The sequence below is a fragment of the Ursus maritimus genome, unplaced genomic scaffold, assembly GCF_017311325.1.
Source record: "Ursus maritimus isolate PB19 unplaced genomic scaffold, ASM1731132v1 scaffold_11, whole genome shotgun sequence".
In the NCBI taxonomy this organism is placed as follows: Eukaryota; Metazoa; Chordata; class Mammalia; order Carnivora; family Ursidae; genus Ursus; species Ursus maritimus.
In genome coordinates this window covers 70604513-70619987 of record NW_024423453.1, presented here as the reverse complement: position 1 = coordinate 70619987, position 15475 = coordinate 70604513, and the positions used below count along the sequence as shown (strand labels likewise).

General features: G+C 46.1%; 2 protein-coding genes and 1 long non-coding RNA gene across 7 annotated transcripts in view; 2 read left to right on the top strand and 1 right to left on the bottom strand.

The window, feature by feature from the left end:
• SLC39A14 (solute carrier family 39 member 14) overlaps positions 1-3924 on the top strand; it is a 45474-nt gene extending 41550 nt beyond the window's left edge. For all 4 annotated transcript variants that reach the window (XM_008702082.2, XM_040626541.1, XM_008702084.2 and 1 more), the window contains exon 9: positions 779-3924. In XM_008702082.2, the coding sequence (XP_008700304.1) occupies positions 779-925 (147 nt within the window). In that variant the 3' untranslated portion in view covers positions 926-3924. The remainder of the gene's footprint in view (positions 1-778) is intronic.
• Positions 3925-12623: 8699 nt separating this feature from the next.
• On the bottom strand, positions 12624-15337 carry LOC121101893. Its single transcript, XR_005833939.1, has 2 exons — positions 15198-15337; positions 12624-14780 (listed from the first exon to the last, which is right to left on the bottom strand). It is a non-coding gene; the product is annotated as an uncharacterized LOC121101893 (long non-coding RNA).
• PPP3CC (protein phosphatase 3 catalytic subunit gamma) overlaps positions 15030-15475 on the top strand; it is a 101704-nt gene continuing 101258 nt past the window's right edge. The window contains exon 1 of one of the 2 annotated variants that reach the window (XM_040626540.1): positions 15030-15377. In XM_040626540.1, coding sequence (XP_040482474.1) covers positions 15329-15377 — 49 coding nt within the window. In that variant the 5' untranslated portion in view covers positions 15030-15328. The remainder of the gene's footprint in view (positions 15378-15475) is intronic. The other variant, XM_040626539.1, reaches the window with a different exon arrangement.

Genomic DNA, 15475 nt, shown 5'->3' with positions numbered 1-15475 from the left:
AAAAACAGTTGATTTTTATCAGAGCAGTTATTTTTAGCTAGCATCTACACCTATCCAGGGCTCCGTGCACGGATAAATACTTGTTTACCTCTCTTAGTTGAAAAGTACCCGTAGCCACCTTGGACCACAGCTGGTAAGGCTATTGCTGCTGATTGTCATTGTGAACGAGTTCTGTCTAATATACATATATGTTAATTATATTGTCTCTCTAGAACGATTATAGCATAATGATCTATACCATTACGTTGTAACCCTATATTATACGGTGATTATTGTGTTCAAGTTCTAATCTAAATGTGCTTAGGACAACTATCATATGATTTCTCTCATCTATGGAACATAAGAACTAGGAAGATCGGTAGGGGAAGAAAGGGATAAAGAAAGGGGGGTAATCAGAAGGGGGAGTGAAGCATGAGAGACTATGGACTCTGAGAAACAAACTGAGGGCCTTAGAGGGGAGGGGGGTGGGGGAATGGGATAGGCTGGTGATGGGTAGTAAGGAGGGCACGTATTGCATGGTGCACTGGGTGTTATACACAACTAATGAATCATCGAGCCTTACATCGGAAACCGGGGATGTACTGTATGGCGACTAACATAATGTAATAAAAAAACATTTAAAAAATAAATTAATTAATTAAAAAAAATAAAATAAATGTGCTTAGGGCTAGGTGTTATAATGATGATTCAGTGTGACCCGTCTCTCTCACTGAAGTGTCCTACACTGCCCAGGTTGAAAAAGGAATTGCAGCTGTCTGGTTTTTCTCCTCTTTCTCAGTTCCCTGAGATGAATGAGGTGTGCCAAGAGGATGAAAGGAACGGCAGTGTCTTGATCCCCTTTGTCATCCAGAACCTGGGCCTCTTGACTGGCTTCACCATCATGCTGGTCCTCACTATGTATTCAGGACAGATCCAGATTGGGTAGGGCCCTGCCAGGAGCCGGCGGGATTGGAAGTTGGCCCTCCGCCGCCTGGTCCCTGGCCCGAGGACTCGACACCCACGACGCACCTCCGAAGAGGCGGTTGTATTAAAAACTGTGACATGGACTGTACTGCATTCAGATGTCAGCTGTTTTTACACACGCTCTGTCCTAGGAATAAGCTGTCCTGGCAACCAGGCTCTAGGTAGTGCCTCCCTCCCGTCCCCCTTCTTTCTCAGAGTAACCCTGCAACTGCAATGCGGCTTCCTTAGCGGGCAAGCCTCACTTCTTCTCTGGCTACCCTGGCCTCTTTCTCTTTAAACCAGCACCGAGAGATTTTGCGTCCTTGCCCTACAATGCAAAAATACTGCCGGTGCCATGACTTGGCTAGCAGTATCAGGAGGTGAGTCTGTTGTTTCAGGACCCATGAATCTAAATGTGTGTCCTGGACCTCAGGATGACCCATTTTGAAATAAATTCACCTATTTTTCCAGAGAAAAAGTACAGGAAACAAGAATCCCTCCTATTTTTTCAAAGTCTGTCCAGTTGCCTGTTTTCTCAAAGAGAACTGAAAGTTGGAACACATCTGTAGGGCAGGAGAGGCGGTGAGGATCACCCTGGGGGGGCGGGGGGTAGAAGTGCTGGATGATGATGTGGCTGCAGCTGGTGTGTGGTGGCCTCACGTGTGAGCCGGCGGTCCCCGCCGGTGGACTGCTCACTCTACACGGTCAGTTGCCTGGACCACCTCCCCTTCTTTCACATTCACACTGACAGAACGGAAGGCGGAGAATGGAGACCTGCAAGAAATCAGTCGGTTTTGCTGTGATTTCCACCTCCCCTTCCTCCCCTCTCCCATCTCCCGAGAGACTTTTTATCTGCGTCCCTAGAAGCACATTTACAGTCTCGTATCAGAGGGGAGACTGCACAAATCCCCCCCCCCCCCCCCGGCCAGCACTTCTGCCGCAAAGTGGCGCACTTCCTCGCAGAGTTCGGTGCGGTTCAGGCCCTTCTTAGGCACAGGTGGTCGGAAACGGACTCAGTGCAGGTGCAGTGTAGGAATTAATTGCATAAACAAAAGTACGAGTGATGGAAGTCTGAGATGGAAGATGGGCACTGCAGTGCTTGCTGAACAGGGGCTTCCTGATGAGACGCTGAGTGGGTTTTAGGTTCCCCTTCCTCCCTCACCCCAAGTGAGAAAGGGCGAATCCTGTACTGAATTGACCATTAGTTGCTCTGACCCACTTCAGAGGCTGGGTTGATAGACTTGGCTGTGAGACCGTAGGCCAGCCCCAGGCACTGTGGAGCCCTCTCCTCAGAACGCTGGCTTCAGGGGAGCTCATCTCCAGGTTCACTAGGTGAATTGATTTATTATTATCATATTGATAATGTGAGATTCTTTAGCCACTTTGGGGAGCCAGTCTCTCCAGAAGCCTTTCTTCGTGGTGCCCACAGTTGCAGCCCAGGGGCTATGTTCACTAGCTGATTTGTGTGCGTGACCGACGAGTGCTGGTCATGGCCAACACCTGTGAGTTTTTCTGTTCTCACACAGGAAGACTTTCCACTGTACAGTAATTAAAAGCCATGTCTATTTTGTGTTTTGGGTTTTTTTTTTTCTTCTTGGGAAATGGCCCTCAAACCAGGAATAGTCTTGAAAAGAGTATGAGCAGGAAAACTGCTGGCGATGCTTCATAAGTTTTTCTCCTTCTCTTGCCTGTTGACTTGGATGGATTTGAGAATGGGCTGAGAAGAAGGAAAACTTGAGTTCTCAAGATTCTAGAGTAAATATCAGGACTGACTCCTGATAGGATTATGGTCCAATTTTACCAAAGAACCAATTCCTTGAATGTTGGAATCTAACTTTTTATATTATCATTATTTTTATTGTCGTTACTGTTTTAAAACAGTTCTTTGTCTTTTCTGTTTTATTTTTCTCAGTGTCTGACATTGCTTTCGGGAGCTAGTAGCAAATAACACTCGAACCTTGAGACTTTACCGAGACTTCTCTTTCCCTGATTCACATGGCTATGTGAAATTTATAATTTTAGCATTCCCTGTAGACCTGCCATTCCTTCCAATACCATTCTTAGAGTAGAATACTAAGTTAGAGTTAGTGGGTCCTAGCTTTAGGAGAAGAGCTTGAAAATGTAATTGTTATCAAATTAAAGTATGGAGTACTAGGGTGCTGTCCCTTTTCATGCACACCTGTATTGACTTAAGAACTTTCCTTTCATAGACAGCTGCCTCAAAGGGAAATTCTCTTTAAACCGTAATTGGTCCACAGGCCAGTCCCGGCTGGAACTTGGTTGGGGTGGAGGCACGCGAGTAGTACAACTGAGTGTCTGTTGCCACTGGCGGCAGATTGGCCTCATGCATTGAACATGTGGCGATTCCCTTTTGGCTTTTCAGTATTGGATTTGCTGTTTTAAGCACTGGTACATATTAGAAGTCTGAGGCGTAGCAAGTTTTGAGAACTTGCTCACCCCTGGCATTAGCGTCTTCCACATCTTTCCCCAGGCGACCAGCTCCTAACCTTAACGAGGAAAGCATAGGTCACGTGCAAGAGCAGTGACCCAGGAGCGGGGGTTCCGCTGCTTTTTACTCTTGCCCTGGTGGGCAGGTTGCCTTCTGTCCTTGCCCCCAGAGGCGGTTAGTATCTTTTGTGTCTAGTGTGGGGCTTTCCCTCGTTGGTCCTTCACCCTGGGTTTAAAAGAGAAGGCATCTCTGTTTGGGTATCCTAGGACCTGTCTTTAGTAAGTCCTCTTCCAAAGAGATGGTAGTATTCTGGAAGTCTGCTTAAAAACAAAAAGCTGTTTGAGTTTTGCAAAAGAGAGAGGTTAGATTTTGTTGTTCATCTTTCCTTTTACAGTTCTGCAGTTCCATCACAGTATTTTTTTTAAATAACTCAGGTGTTATGAGGATCAGTTAGAAAAGAAAATAACTTATGTGGACGGTAAATGTTTTATTTGTAAGATTCTATAAATAAAGCTATATTCTGTATTGCTGAATCCCAAGTGTGATCTTTTACAGGAATGCGGGTGTAATGGAGCCTGGGGAACACAAGGTGGCGATAGTGTCACACTGACGTCTAAAGCTGTTTTCCTGCTGTCGGAGAGGGGATTTTAGGCGGAGCCTTCCATATCATAACCTGCTCACTTTAAAATGACGTAGGGGCACCTGGCTGGCTCAGTTGTTGGAGCATGCGACTCTTCATCTCAGGGTTGTGGGTTTGAGCCCCACGTTGGGGGTAGAGATTACTTAAAAATAAATCTTTTTTAAAAAATGAAAAGAAAATGATTTACACACACACACACACACACACACACAGTCGGTGATGTTGCACACTGCAAGAACCTATCACGCTGTTCTCCCTGAATGAAACTCGTGGAGTATGCTCCGTTCCTTTGAACCACATCTCCTGTATGTCTTACAGGGGGAAATCCTGTCAGGAGACCTAAAGTTTTAAACCTGTTCTTAGTTCGATTTAGTCCCAGGGCCAGGGGTCAGTTGCTTTTCTTCCACAACAAAAATGAGCAGTAAGGGAAAGGAATTGATGTGATCTTATCACTACTCTAGCGATTCCCAAATGCTTTTCCGCTCAGTCCTTCCGTTATTTAGAACTCAAGAAGAGTATGTCAAGTAGCTCATACCGGTCTTCTAAAGTGCGTTAACTAGCTGCTGTGTGGGGCTACCATCCGCCGGAGTTCCCAGAACGACTGTCAGCCGGTTCTCTGGCGCGTGCCGCCCGTGAAGAGCCTCCCCGGGCTGGCGTCGGCACCTCCCTGCCCGACCGTCAGGTCCCGGACTTGCGCAGTAATCTGCCTTCATACGCTGAGTTCCTCCTGGATGGAGGCCGTATCTGGCTTCTTGCTGGGATTTCAGCACCTGCCGCCCAGGAGGAATGAATGAAGAAAAGCAAATGAAATGCCTCAAAGGTCTGCGAAAACAATCCTTTGCCACTGGCAACTGTTTGAGTGGGGTTTTTCTGTCTTTGGTGTTGGTTTTGCTTATGGCTGGCTACCTGGCTCTCCTTTACTTAAGATTTCATTGTTTAAAGTAATCTCTGCCCAATGTGGGGCTCAAACTCACGACTGCTGAGCCAACCGGGTGCCCCTGGTCCTCCTTCATTTGGAAGCAAGTTTGAGAGTTGAATTTGTGGCGCATGTAGAACAGAGCTAAGCAAAGTAAACAAGTCCTTCAGGAGGTTAAGACTAAGATCTTAGCCCATTCTTTGTAATGCTCGTAACCAGGTGGGCCACTTAGGACGTTTTGGTGGAAGGTGAATGCCCTTCTCCTATCACCTTGCTTCAAAAAGCAGACTTATCATTCAATGATGCTGAGATCTGATTTGAGCAAAACCCCTTTCAAGAAATAATAAAGACATGGACAACGGGCTTTTGATTTGTGGGAAAATAACATGTTCAGTTTTTTTTTTCTTTTAAGATTTTATTTGTAAGTAATCTCTACACCCACCATGGGGTCAAACCCACGACCCCAAGATCAAGAGTCACATGCTCCACCAACTGAGTCAGCAAGGCGTCCCATCCTAATGCTCGTGTATGTTATTATTACTTTTAAAAGATTTTACTAGGGACGCCTGGGTGGCTCAGTCGGTTAAGCGACTGCCTTCGGCTCAGGTCATGATCCCAGGGTTCTGGGATCGAGCCCCACATCGGGCTCCCTGCTCAGCAAGAAGCCTGTTTCTCCCTCTCTCTCTGTGCCTCCTCCAGCTTGTGTTCTCTCACTTGCTCATTCTCTATCTCTCAAATAAATAGATTAAAAAACCCTTAAAAATTAAAAAAAAAATAAAAGATTTTACTAATCTGAGAGGGAGTATAAGCAGGGGGAGGGGCAGAGGGAGAGGGACAAGCAGACGCCCTGCTGAGTGTGGAGCCTGACTTGGGGATCAACCCCAGGACACTGAGATCATGACTTGAGCTGAAATCAAGTGTTCTGACCCCGGCAGTCAAAAAGTCAAAAGGCAGATCCACTGGGATCTGGATTTTTTTTTCCCTGTGGTTTGCTTATAGTTTTTTGGAACACAAAGAATAAACTCAGGCAATAATCCATATGGGTTTTTACAGATATTACACACGTCATAGAAAGTTCATCAGGCAATTCCTAGTGGCGACCCCTGACAAGACCTCTTTTGATGAAGTAATGGTAAATATGAAATGTACTCTTAAAATATGTATTGTCCTGCATTTGGCTTTGTGGGTGTGTACACATTTAATATGAGAAGTGGGGTATTGCCATCTCTGTCAGTGTGTATGGAGTGGTAGGAGGACGACTGGAGGGACTTAAGCCCTAGAGTAAGAGGCAGACTGGCCCTGGGCTGGCGGGAGAGATGGGGTTAGGGGAAGCTCTGCGCGGGTCCTCGGACCACAGTCCAGGCCCACTCAGTGACCAAAGCAAGAATCGGATACAAAAATTGCAGCCCTGGCGTTGGGAGGGGGAGAGTGAAGGCAGCAGGCATGCCCGCAGCCCACATTCAGTGCCGCCAGGTCTGACCCCACGTCCTGGCCAGACCCTCTTCACTGATCACCCTTACATCCGTGCCTCTGTGAGCCAGGCAGGGCCCTGGGCAGTTACCGGTCTTCGATCTCTGGTTATCAGCCACCACCCATGGCCAGTGCCAGTCCCTCTGGGCCCTACCTCGTTCTGCAGACTGTTGGTATAGCATAGGAAGGAGCCAGAGCTGTCGGATATCTGCACGCAGCTAGTGCCTCAGTCAGCCACAATTCCTCTGGACTCCACAGCCACTCGCATGAGAGTAAACTTGAAAAGGAACCCTCCACTGGCACAGGACACCTTCACGGAATGATGGTGGAAATCCTTCACTGCAATCGCACTCTTGTTGAAGCCACAGAGTGGGGCCCTACCAAGTGCCATCGGGCTGGAAGGTGCAGACCACAGCGATGTGGCCACTCTGGGGGCCCATGCAGTGGCCAGCTCCAGTCTTGGTCTTTAACGTGCCCTCAGGGCAAAAGATGCTGACCCCGTCATTGTCACAGTCTGCCACGGTACCGTCTCCGTTGGTGTCCACTGCCCACGGCTGTAAGGCAGGCCCTGCAGCTGCCCGGGTGAGCGCTCTCAAACCCCGGAGCTAAACTTGCCCTGGCCCTCGCTGCGGAAAATCGGGTTGTTGCTGTCTGCTACCGCTGTGCTGCTGCTGAATTTGCCCTTCTCCCTTGCACGACTGCCAGCATGGAAGGTGGGCTTGTCCTGCTGCCTGAGGCCTGTGCTGCACTGGGGCTGAGCCCACGGTCCGCCTGCTGGTGCACGGGGCTGCCCAGGAGGCAGGGACTGGACACGGAGGGTGGCAGGTCCCAGGGGAAAGAACGCATGCACTGGTTGGCTAACATTTTCAATGCAGCAAAATGTAAGAATGCCACCCAAGCCAGTTAAGTGGAAATTCCTTCCAAACATGATGTTAACCCTGTGGGTTTTAAGGGAAAGGAAAATAGTTAATTCAATAGAGACATTTTGTTGTTTGCTTAAAATAAGGTTTAGGTCTTTAATTATAGATGCTAGTGAGGAGGGGGAAACAAAGTCCCTTTGATCTAGTGTATCCTTCCAGAATAGGAAATTCTTTCAAGTGGCATGTTTCCTATAACTTCTTGAGGTTAATAAAACAAGCTCTTTTGAAGCCAGCGTCTGGTTGTATCCTATAGACAGGGCGCCTGAGAAGAAATCTCTTAGGCTACCAAATTTGCATGGTTTAAACATTTTGTAGTAATTCTCCAGCTAATGTAGTTTCCACCCCCCCCCCCCACCTTCTCTTGAAAATTGTGTGAGCAGAAAAGAGATTAAATTTAGATTTTTCTTTTATGGAAAAACTGATTTTTTTTTTCTTTTTAAAGTAGGCTCCATGCCTGACGTGGGGTTTGAACTCACCACCCTGAGATCAAGAGTCGCTCTACCGACTGAGCCAGCCAGGCGCCCCTAGAAAAGCTGATTTTTTAAAAAAAATTAGATTCAATTGATTTTTCAGTACAGGTGGTTCCATTGTGTATCCTAATTAAAAGGGTAGAGAAAATCTAAACACTAGAGATCTCAACACTGTTTTCATTTGGTTTCAAGGTTTGTTGTATTCTTGCAATCCGATTTTTCTAATGACGCTCCACTTAGCCTGACAAAACTATTTTCCATTCTTTGGTTCATACATTAAAATTTTGCTTGAAAACTGCCTCGATCTAGCTGATGGTAATAATTTTTCATTGAAAATCTTCATGCAGCCCTTATATGCTTGTTTACATAAGGAAGTCCTTAGAAAAGTGTTAAGTTTAGTGGTTTTTGAAGCAAATGGAGATGAGCAAGAATGAATACAAAACTACTCGCCCGTGGCTCTGGATTCTTTGTCTTCACCTGAAGGAGCACAAGATCTTCAGGCCAAATGAATGGATTTGTGTCAATTCCGTTACTGACCGGCTATGCGAACTGCACCTCAATGCCTTTATCTACGAGGTGGAGATTGTCATTTCTATCCTATCTCCATAAATGTAATGAGAACAAAATGTATAAGACAGTGCTTTACAAAACTTTACACCAGTGGTAATTAATATTCCATTGTTTGGATTCCTTTCAGAATCTGAAAATATATGCTTTCCCAACATTTCTCACACACACACCCCAAAGTGCGTGTAAGTATACTCAAAAGCTTAATTTTATTTATAGGAGCAAGAGGAGGAGGGGATGATTTGAAACCCTTGCACCACAGATTAATAACTTTTGCTTCAGACAAGAGTAAGATATTCAATCATTCAACAAATTACCGAGCTCCAGCTTTGGGCTAGGCACGGCAGTGACATGGCAGTGAGGAGGACAGACAAAGATGCCCCCCTTAAGGAGTAAGGGTCGACACGAAGAAACAAGTGCTACAGATCAAGTAGGGTATTGAGGGAGAGAGTGGTGGGGTGTCGCAGCTTTAACTGGTTCTGTGATCAGAGGAGATGGCATCTGAGCTGGCCATAAGTAGTGAGGAGGCAGCTTTGTGAGAATGTTCCAAGCGAAAGAGATGGCGAATGCGAGAGCTCTGGGACAGAAATGAGCTTGGTCTCTGAGGCCAGTGAGCACTACATCTAGTATACACAGTTTAAACAAGGCTACCATGTCTGAACTGTAGCGGGCAGAGGGAAAGACGTTTGAGCTGAGTTCAGAGTAGACAGGAGTCAGGCCACTTTGGGGAAAGGAAGAGACGCTTGAGGATTTTATTTTATTTTATTTTAAAGATTTTATTTATTTATTTATTTGACAGAGATAGAGACAGCCAGCGAGAGAGGGAACACAAGCAGGGGGAGTGGGAGAGGAAGAAGCAGGCTCATAGCGGAGGGGCCCGATGTGGGGCTCGATGTGGGGCTCGATGTGGGGCTTGATCCCATAACGGCGGGATCCCATAACGGCGGGATCACGCCCTGAGCCGAGGCAGACGCTTAACCGCTGAGCCACCCAGGCGCCCCAACGCTTGAGGATTTTAAGCACAGGAATGACATAAATCAGATTTACATTGTTTGGAAAGATCTGTTGTGTGGGAAAATGGACTGTAGGGGGCGACAGTTGATAGGATATGTCTCATGAGGGCTGGTACCTCCCTCTACAACCACCGCCCTTCTAAATATTTGGCCCAAGCAACTTGATGAATGCCAGTGCCGTCCACCGTGGCATCTTACCTGTGGAATGTGAGAGAGGTATGAAGTTCTCTTCTCCTAAATGATTGTATTACGTACCCAGTAATGACTGTCACCATTGTCTCCTCCTTCGGAATGATGCAAACAAAATAGGGAATGATGGCAGCTTTGGGGCTCCTTGTCATATCACAGTTCTCATAGTACTGGGGTCTCCCAGGAAGATCAAGGGATAACACTGCTAAGAGGTTTGCACACCGCCCCAAAAAAGGCCTGAATAGCAGCCTGTAAATATATATTTAACCAGTCAGCAGGACTTTCATGAGGATTTTTTACTTACAAGTGTCTAAAGAGATTCCTAACTTGATATCAGGCTATTAAAATTGGTAGGATGTTGCTTTGGGCTGTGTTTTTATCTGGATTCATTAATTTTTTTAAACCTCAACACTGTGGAGGGTCTGTGCCAAGGTAATTTAATCAACTAAATGTACTCATAGGAAGATATTAATTAAATATAATACCGTATATGATGTCCATTACTAATTGGGGCGCCTGGCTGGCTCAGTCTGCAAAGCATGGAACTCTTGATCTCTGGGTCATGAGTTCGAGCCCCACATTGGGTGTAGAGATTACTTTTAAAAATTATGCAGTGCTTTTCATATAAATTTAGAAATTATATGCTATAAGATATCTTTTTTAAAAGATTTTTTATTTATTTGAGAGAGAGAGAGCACAAGCAGGGGGAGGGGCAGAGGGAGAAGGAGAAGCAGGATCCCAGGACTCTAGGATCATGACCTGAGCCAAAGGCAGATGCTTAACTGACTGAGCCACCCAAGCGCCCTGTAAGATATATTTCCTATTAGCTATTTTAGAAACACTCGTTTTACTGTAGCTTAAAAAATATTCTATAGTTCTCTTAACCTGCATTTAACACAGAACTTTAGTATTTAATGGCTTCATACAAATAGAAACTGAAACCAGGTTACTTTTATACAACAATGGAAACTAGGATTCCCTGTGCATTTGTTAAATTAAAAGCATTCATAATTATTTCTCGGAAGAGCCGGTCATTAATTAAGGTTTATGAAGTGCTTAGGGAGTTTTATAAGGAAATATATCAAATCTCACAAGCTCTGTAAGATGGAAACCTAGATTTGAAAAGATTAGTAGAAATGCCAATTACAAATCAATCTTGGTGATTTCAAATATTTATTCAATCCTGACCAATGCAGAAAGTAAAAAAGAAAGAGAATCAGATTCACCAGTTAGATAAAAATACCATAGCCCCTGGCCAGGTGGATTGGTGTATAAGCTCAATGAGATAGAACATCTAATTGTTGCTGGGAACTGTTAAAGTCATGACTAAAAGCATCGCTACTACCAATAAAGTTAAGTCTCATTCATTTAAAATTGTTTGGGAAGGAGCTTAATTAGAGCGATCTGTTCATTGAGTGGTTTTGATCAGAGATGTCAGAAAGTCCCCCAAATGAATAGGTAACAACACTGGAAAGAGGCCTAGACGATAGATTTGGGGGAAAAAAGGAGCACTTTTTTTTATTTTCACCTAGTTACAAGGTAATACTTTCTCACCACAGAAAATTTGTAAACTATAGAAATTATTGTTCATTTGTAAGTCACTCTCAGTCACACCCCCAGAGATGGCCACTGTTAACATTCTTTCCCACATCAGAGGATGCTCCGTGAGGGTTTGAACTGTGTCCATTTTAGTTCATCACTGTATCCTACCACCTAGGGCAGTGCCCAGCACAGTTGGCAACTGATTAATGTTTACTGAATGTACAAATATGATAATATTCCCTTCTAGCCTTTTTATGTATACGTTTGTTTGTTAACAAATGGGGTCCATACCGTACATTATTGTATTCTTGCTTTTTCACTCTTCGTTATTTCCTGAGGCTTTTCTGATGATACCAAGGAACTTGGTAATCTAAAATATGTTTGCTTTTTGGGGCACCTGGCTGGCTCAGTCAGAAGTTGCTCATGCAACTCTTGATCTTGGAATCGTGAGTTGGAGCCCCACATTGGGTGTAGAGATTACTAAAAAAACAAATAAATAAAAATATGTTGGTTTTTCATAATACATAATGCTCCATCCAATATCATTTTTCATGTAACCATTTTCCTGTGCAAATGAAATCATATAGTACCATTTTGTATCTTGCTTCTTTTGTTCACACTGTTTTTGAGATTCATCCATATGGTTGCCTGTACCAGTAATTATTTCTCTTTTATTAGCTAAGTAGTATTTCACTATTTGGATAATCAATGCCGTCAGGTAAAATACGTAAGAGTAGAATTACTGGGTCCTAGTGTAGGTGTATATTTAACTTTATAAGAACTTTCCAAACTGTTTTCCAAAGTAGTTTTAGCATTTTACGCCCCCACCAGTAAGGAAGTAGAGTTGCAGTTGCTCCCACTCTTGCCAACACTTGGCATAATCTTTTTTCTTTTTTAACTGCTGTATTTTATTTGTTTGTTTTTTGTTTGTTTTTAAGGGGCTTGAACTCATTACCCTGAGATCAAAAGTCACGTGCTCTACTGACTGAGCCGGCCAGGCACCCGGGTATTGAGAATCTTTAGTTTCAGCTAGTGAAGTGGTATCTCAGTATGGCGTAGTTTGCGTTTCCCTGATGACTAACGCTGTTGAGACAATCTTTTCATCAGGCATATCTAATCTCTTCTTTGACTGATACCGACAAATCCCTTTCCAGAGAAGTTGTGTTAATTTGTAATTCTACCAACAGTGTCACTTTTTTTTTTTTTTCAAGTAAGCTCTACACCCAACATGGGGCTTGAACTCATAACCCCAAGATCATGAGCTGCATGCTCTGAAGACTGAGACAGTCAGGTGCTCCCTAACAGTGTCACCTTTTAAAAATGTTTTCCAGTTTGCTATGTGAAAAATGGCATCTTGTTTTAATCTGAATTTTTTATTACTCATGAAGTTGAACATTTTTTGTTTAGTGCCTTTTATTCTTTTATAAATTCATTGTTCATGGCCTTTGCCCATACCTGTTCTGAAAGTTTTTTATCCTGACTTAAGGGATGCAATTATCTTCCTGGTTTTGTGCCTTTTAATTTTTTTTTTTCAAGTAGTCAAACAATATTCTTTTGTGATTCCTTTCATTACTTTTTTTTTTTTAAGATTTATTTATTTGGGAGAGAGAGAGACAGAGAGACAGAGACAGCACACGGGGAGGGGCAGAGGGAGACAGAGAGAAGCAGACTCTGCCAAGTGAAGAGCCCAATGTGGGGCTGGATTCCACCACCCTGAGATCATGACCTGAGGCAAAATCAAGAAGAGTCCGACGTTTAACTCACTGAGCCACCCAGGCGCCCTGCTTTCATTATTTTTGAGCCTTGGAAGTCCTTATCCAAATTAACTAAGTTGTGTTTGATCCGGGAGGGTAGGGAGCATCAGCATCTGTGGGGATATATTAGCTCTGGAATTACTACAATTAACCAAGTAGGATAACTTCTTCATTTCCTTCTAGATTTTTTTCGTTTTTACATGTAACTCTTTAAACAAGGTTCACTTTATTTTGATGTTATGGAGATTACTTAAAAATAAAATCTTTTTTTTAAGAGTTTATTTATTTGAGAGAGAAAGAGAGAGCGTGCATGTGGGAGCAGGTGTGAGGGGGTGGGGGAGAAGTAGACATTATGGAGTGGTTCCAACTTGAGATCCAAATGGTAATTTTTCCACTACTATTATTATTATTGAAAAATCCATCTCTTCACATTGGTTTGCAATGTTTGCTTAATATTTTTATTTTTAGCTATCCTGTTTCTGTTCTTCCAGATGAATTTTAACATCTATTATGCTGCAGGGACCAGTTTATTTTTGACCTTTAGAGATTTGCTCTGTTTGATAGAAGTGTGGAGTTCTCATTACCTGTTAAACTTAGAATTTCTTCAGGATATCTGAACAATTCTCTTGGGTGGAAGCCTGATGTCAAAAGCCAAGAAAACAGAACCAAAATAAATCCAGCTCCCAAAGTGCTCCTGCCTTGTTGGGGTTACTACGAATGGCCTTAAGTCAAAATTCCAAGGCGTAATTCAGGGGATGACTCCAGTATATATATCCCCAGATCTCCCAATACATAAACCTATATTCATGGAGATTAGGCTTTTAGCTAGGGGCTGTCCAAAAGAACTTGGTGCTATGATGGAAATGTCCTCTGCTACCAGGACCGGTAAGATAGTTACTGAGCACTTGAAATGTGGCTAGTGCACTCCAGGAACTGAATATTCAAATTTTTAATGCTATTTAATTTAAATGTGTGTAACCACATATGACTTATTGGCCACCACAGTGACTCTTAAGACTGGATTGCCTGTTTCTTTGGATCTCAGTTTCAATATTACATTATCATTGCTAAACTCAAAATACTTTTGACTTTGCCAGGTGCTATACTCGGTGAGGGAAGACAGTCACAGTAAGACAGTTTCTATTCTAAGCTTACAATTTAAGGGAAAAGGTCAGTTTTTAACCCAGAGATGAGCTAGATTGTTAAGACTCTCTAGAGACTGGCCCACTGTGTTCCACAGTAAGCATGAGCAGGGCAAGCAGGTACTGTGTCACTGCAACAAAGGGGAAGACGAGGGGGTTGCTTCTAGCAGAGTAGGTGACACTCAGGGCTTATAAGAAGGTCAGTTCCCTGCACATTGGAGGTCTGGCCGAGTGGCTCCCTGGAGCGGCTGCTCTCCCTTCTCTTGGACGTGGAGAGGAAGTGAGGAGGCCACGGGGCCAAGTCTCAGGCCACCCGGAATCCGAGGCCCGCCAACTACTGGACTGGAGCTAGCATGGCCACGAACGTACTTCTCCCTATACCAACTGCACTCAACAAATGTGAACACTAAATTGAGGGCTTCGATGGGTTTGGTGAATGGTAGCGGGAGGGTAACCGTGGAAAGGAGCATGGTCAGATTGACAGGGACTCCCTAGAGACAGAGTGGGCGGAAGACCAGAAGAAAAGGAGGGAGGGCTGCCGTGAGGAGGGTCTGGGAAGACAAGGGCTCCCGGCAAGGTGGCCCCAGGGTGAGGGTGACAGGAGGTTCGCGGTCCCGGGAGCTGCTGCCGGGTCGCGGCGGCCCGGTCACAAGATGGCCGCTGCTTCGCCGGCGCTTTCCGTGCCGGACCTAGGAGCTGGTGGTAGGTGCTGCGGGCCGGGGCAGCGGCAGGCAGCCCAGGGGGAGTCCGCTGCAGGGAGCGCAGGCTGAGGAGAAGGGAAAACGGACCGTCGGAAGCAGGAAGGGAGAGAGGAAGCGCGCGGAGCGGGGCCGCGCGGGCCCAGGCCCTCGCGAGGAAGGAGAAAGACGCGGCGGGCGACTGCCGGGGGGAGGGGGCGCGAGGTCAGGTGGCCGCGCCGGCCTGGGCAGCGGGGCCGCGCGTTGGGCCTTGGCGCGGCGGCGGCGGCGGCGCGCGCGCGGGCCGCCGGGAAGTTGGGAGAGCGGTCTGTGGGAGCGCGCGCGCGCGCACGCGGGACCGGGCCGCGAGCAGCCGCGGCGGCCCCGGTTGCCTCCCTTAGCCACCCGCGCTCCCGACTCGGCTCCTCAGGAGGGAGCGGCCGGTGGGCCCGCATCCTGTCAGCGAGGTTCGAGGCCGGGCTGCCGCGGCCGCCTCCTTCTGGTACCTGGGCCTCCCGGAGGAGCCGGGGCCGGAGCACGGCGGGCTGAGTGGCCCCGGGGAGCTGACACTGCTGGACACGAAGGCGGAGGCGCACGTCTGGCGGTCGCCTGGAGCCGGGAGGAGGCCGAGGGGACCATGTCCGGGAGGAACCTCCACCTCTCCACCACCGAACGCGTCATCAAAGGTGCCGGGCGGGCCGGGCCCTCCTCGTCCACCCGCGGGAAACGGCCCTCGGCCGTGCGGCGGCGGCCGGACGGAGGGCGGGGAGGCCGGGGGGGGGGG